Here is a 4525-nt window from a genome sequence, read left to right on the forward strand (position 1 = left end):
GCCCACAAGAATTCCAATAAAACTTTCAATTTGTGTCGTTATTTATTTTACACAGTGATGAATGAAAAATTGTATTACCTATATCCTTAGCCATTAGCATATACTCATTAGGATATACTGGTTCTATTCCTTAAAGAGTTCAATTAAAATATGTCCAATATGTGAATAGATGGTTTGTTGGTTGACATTTTATGTATTAATATTTCATTGACTTTGTTTCTTTTGATTATCTTGTAGAAATGTTTGTTGGAATCTGACATCTAAAATCTTTAGATTGTGATGAAGAAAATATTAATTTAGTATGTCAATAATTTATCGGTTATGTTTCACCGGAATGTTCTCTCTAGATAACGATGTTTACTTATAATAAAATGACACTATAAATTAATAAAAAGTACAGTGTGTTGCTCTATAATAATAACAATAACTAGAAAATTTTATTGTCGGTTTTGACAATTTGCTGCCGTGTCAGAGGATTAAATGTCAAGGCGTTCACACTGCGATCTGATAATCTTTACTTGACACAGAGGTGAGATGTGAAGGTTGAGCAGTGCAAATCTATAGCCACGTCAAAACCGGTCAAAGATTAAGTGTCCTGGTGTTCACCATGCTGATCAGCTGAATTCATGCAGTGAGAAAAAGATGGTGATTTTTCCGTCCGTCACTGCGATAAGTCTCTGCGGTTTGTATTATTCTGTAAAAGCAGTGAGCAGATTGTTAAATGTAGATGTGAAAACAAGCAAATATAAAACAGATCGCACTAACAGCTGTTCATAACACTGCCCCACCTAAAATAATAAAGTCATGACCATAAACTTGGTTATTTGTAGTCCCTCAGTCTGTGTGTAACGCCCAGTGTCTGTTGGTGTGATTCCAATTATCAAATGACTCAGCTTTACTGATGGATTTATCCTGCTCTGCACCACGTTAGGAATAGACTTGGGATGGGATGCCAGATCATAGCAAAGCACCAAATACATCACACATAATCCTTATTCATACCTAGAGGCAAATAAGCATAGCCAGTCCACTTCCTGTGGGAGGGATGAAAACTGAGAACCTGGACGAAAGCCCAGACAAACACTCATGCAGAAACCCAAATGACCAACTACAGAAGTCTACAGTGTTCCGCTATTCAGCCAGGAGCCTAACAATAGCTCACACCTCTCTCTCATGTTTTCTAGCATATTGAATTTGCTATAGAGGAATCTAGGAGCCAAAAAAGTCTTGAAACATAACCGTAAAAAGAAAGAGAGAGAGAGAGAGAGAGAGAGAGAGAGAGAGAGAGAGAGAGAGAGAGAGAGAGAGAGAGAGAGAGAGTTTGTGTGGGATGATTTGTTTGAGTATCTGGACATGAATGAGATAGAGAGGTGTTTGTTTATTCAGAGTACATAGTGTGTGTTAATGTGTGTGTGTGTGTGTGTGTGTGTGTGTGTGTGTGTGTGTGTGTGTGTGTGTGTGTGTGTGTGTGTGTAAAACAGTACAGGAACAGCTAAACAGACACATGAATCACTGCTTCAGCACTAATTATAAAGGAATTCCTTTGTATGAGTTGAGTTTAGTCGTCTTAAGCATAATGACATCCTCAAACAAACCGGTGGCCGATTTGAGGACGCTGTTCATTGTCAGTGGGATGTCTTGTGATTATTCCAAACTCACATGACAGCCACAAACACATTTCCAGCAATGGAGAAATGAATGTTGACTGAAAACAATTACCTTATGATCTCCAGCTCATTATGAAGAATGTTTGTGTTGGAATTTCAATGTGTTAATCTCATTTGAGAATATATTTTTATATTCAGATTTTAATCCTTGAGAAAAAAAACCTTTAAATAAAACAAACAAAAAAATGTGAATATTTATGTTTGCATTTGCATGATCCTAGCTTGTGAGCAAAACTTATTTTCTTATGACATGTAGAACACGTTATTGTGCAATCTGGTATATACAGAATTCATGTAGAATTTTACCGTCTCATACAACAAGCAATAATCATAAAACATTGCTGAAATTGCACGTATACTATACAAGTATCTATACGTGACATGCATCAGCGTACTGGGGTGTAAACAGGACCTCCGACCTTAATCAGATGATCTCTTGCTATTTATCCTGATAACTCAGATCCTGATTAAGACGACCCTCAATTACGTAGAATGTCAATCATTTACAGCCCCTGATTATGCAGTGAAGCTATTGAAAACAGTGTCTCTTGAATTCCAAGCATTTCTAAAATCAAACAGGCAAACATTAGAGCACCGTGATAAGGCCTGATAGTGGCTCGGTGCCGAAACATAAGCTTTGTGACTTTAAAGAATAACATACAGTGACTTGCATTTTTTTACCCACTTGAACTTCCACGCTTGTACTTTTACAACTTAAAACATAAATGGACTTACATAAGAACGTGTGTGTGTGTGTGTGTGTGTGTGTGTGTGTGTGTGTGTGTGTGTGTGTGTGTGTGTGTGTGTGTGTGTGTGTGTGTGTGTGTGTGTGTGTGTGTGTGAATTTACACAAAGTACCCCATAATATTGGAGAATCAGTATAATTTGAAAAATTATTTCCAAATCAAAAATGCTGTGCCTAACATTATTATTATTATTATTATTATTATTATTATTATTATTATTATTATTATTATTATTATTATTATTATTATTATACAAATCATGAGGACTTTGAGTTTATGGTATATGTTATAGTTCTGTATAGGAAAGAAAAAACGGTTATGTTGTTGATGTTGTTTACTTTCTTTTTTTTCTTTTTTTTTTTGTTTACTTAAAAATATTTTAGTCTTTCTGCAAAAACTCATTGTGAATGCAGAATTATAACTGAACCGAAATATACTCACCTTAACCTGGAAAATCGTCTATAATATTATGCTTTACTTACAAGCGGCGCCGTTACCAAAGCAACGGGAAGCGCGCGAGACCGCAATTCCTGTCAGTATCGTATAATCCTTTGGAAAGTTATTCGCGATTTCTCATTGGTCCATAACCTATATGTAGCAACTGCGCCGCCATGTTGGATAGGTCAACTTTCGAATTTAATACCTGGCTAAAAGCTACACATGTCAGCGGCGCCGCCATCTTGAATAGGACAGATTCAACTGTATCCATAAATATCACGACGGTGAAAACAAGAAAACAAATATGAATTCATGTATTTTTATTTAAGCTTCTTTATTTCATTTTATATTTATTTGTTTGTTTATTTTTATTCATTTGTTCATCTTTAGTAACTGGATAATCAGAATAATATCATTAAAGATTGGTGTTTTTAACCACCATAATATAAGCATTTCATATCTTTCATAAAAGATATGAAAACGTATTATTGTATTATTTTCTAATGTTGCTTAATCAGTGTTGTTCTTTAAGTCTTATCATAAAATTCACTGAGCAGGACTACAACAGCAAATTCCTTTTCTCTGATCACATGAAGAATTTCAGTTATTAGGCCAACGGTTATCTAATATTCCTTCTGGTGATGGAATGAAAAGTCTTGACCTATTTAACCGTAGCCATGAGATTATTCTCCATTGTTGTCCTGAGACTAATCAGCCCTTCTGGCCCCTCTGTAATGTTAACCATTATTTCAACTTCTCTAATCAGACACAGATACTTATACAAACCCTGTAGTGTGTGTGTTTATGACTAGAACTCAGTATGATACTCTGAAACACTACAAAATTGACACTGATGCAATCGTCTCGTACGTGTTAAAACAACACGGATAGGAGATTGTAGGAGAGGTTTGTGTTTTGTTCCGATTAATGATTTATTTCAGACATAAAATATAAAGAAATGCCACAAAAATGGCAAAAATGAATCATTTCGAAAGGTTCAGTGACTGGACAAATGAAATAGTTCTAAAATCTGCTATTCTTTAAACAATATTCCTATATCAGCTAAACTGACAATGATGCTGCTGAAATATACATTATTTAATCATGTGCATTTCTAAAAAATTGTAAAGCACTCATGTGTTAACTTGTTTATAGGACAGTAAATATAACTAGAAAAAAACTATATTAAGCATTTGACTGTTGGTGTACATAATATATTGTACAATTCCTTTCAAAGATATTCCTCAATCTTCCAAAGCTGAAAAAAACCCCAGCCAGATAATTCTTGTTTTGTTTTTTTAAATTATATCCTGATTTGCTATGCAACAGTGCACTATCATGATACACCCCAAGTTTATTGCTTATAACCTTTTTATTGCATATACAGAATTTACAAAGAAATGTATTTAAATGTACCTGGTCTCATTTTCCTTTCAGCTTATAGTATCTGTTGTGAGTTGCACTCATCATTACCAACAAATAACCAGCCAAGGAAGAGAGATGTAATATTGTTGTGGAATGCTTTTTCTTTGAAAGACTTTTGATTTTCTTGTTTGTTTCCCTGACTCCTGGCTTCCAGTCTCTGCCCACAAGTTAATTATCAAACAAGTGTATAAGGTTTTTGGCTTCGTGATTGGAACTGAACACATCAGGCCAGATAAGAAACAGACCATA

General features: G+C 34.7%; 1 protein-coding gene across 9 annotated transcripts in view; it reads right to left on the bottom strand.

The window, feature by feature from the left end:
• Positions 1–4292, bottom strand: part of LOC113645915 (izumo sperm-egg fusion protein 1) — an 11461-nt gene extending 7169 nt beyond the window's left edge. The window contains exons 1-2 of one of the 9 annotated variants that reach the window (XM_027151873.2): positions 2896–3130; positions 607–694 (exon numbers count right to left, since the gene is read on the bottom strand). In XM_027151873.2, coding sequence (XP_027007674.1) covers positions 607–628 — 22 coding nt within the window. In that variant the 5' untranslated portion in view covers positions 629–694; positions 2896–3130. Of the gene's footprint in view, positions 1–518; positions 2489–2854; positions 3136–4267 lie in introns of those variants that run through there. The other 8 variants (XM_027151879.2, XM_027151878.2, XM_047800112.1 and 5 more) reach the window with 8 other exon arrangements.
• Positions 4293–4525: the final 233 nt, after the last annotated feature.

Source organism: Tachysurus fulvidraco, chromosome 14 (genome assembly GCF_022655615.1).
Source record: "Tachysurus fulvidraco isolate hzauxx_2018 chromosome 14, HZAU_PFXX_2.0, whole genome shotgun sequence".
Classification (NCBI taxonomy): domain Eukaryota; kingdom Metazoa; phylum Chordata; class Actinopteri; order Siluriformes; family Bagridae; genus Tachysurus; species Tachysurus fulvidraco.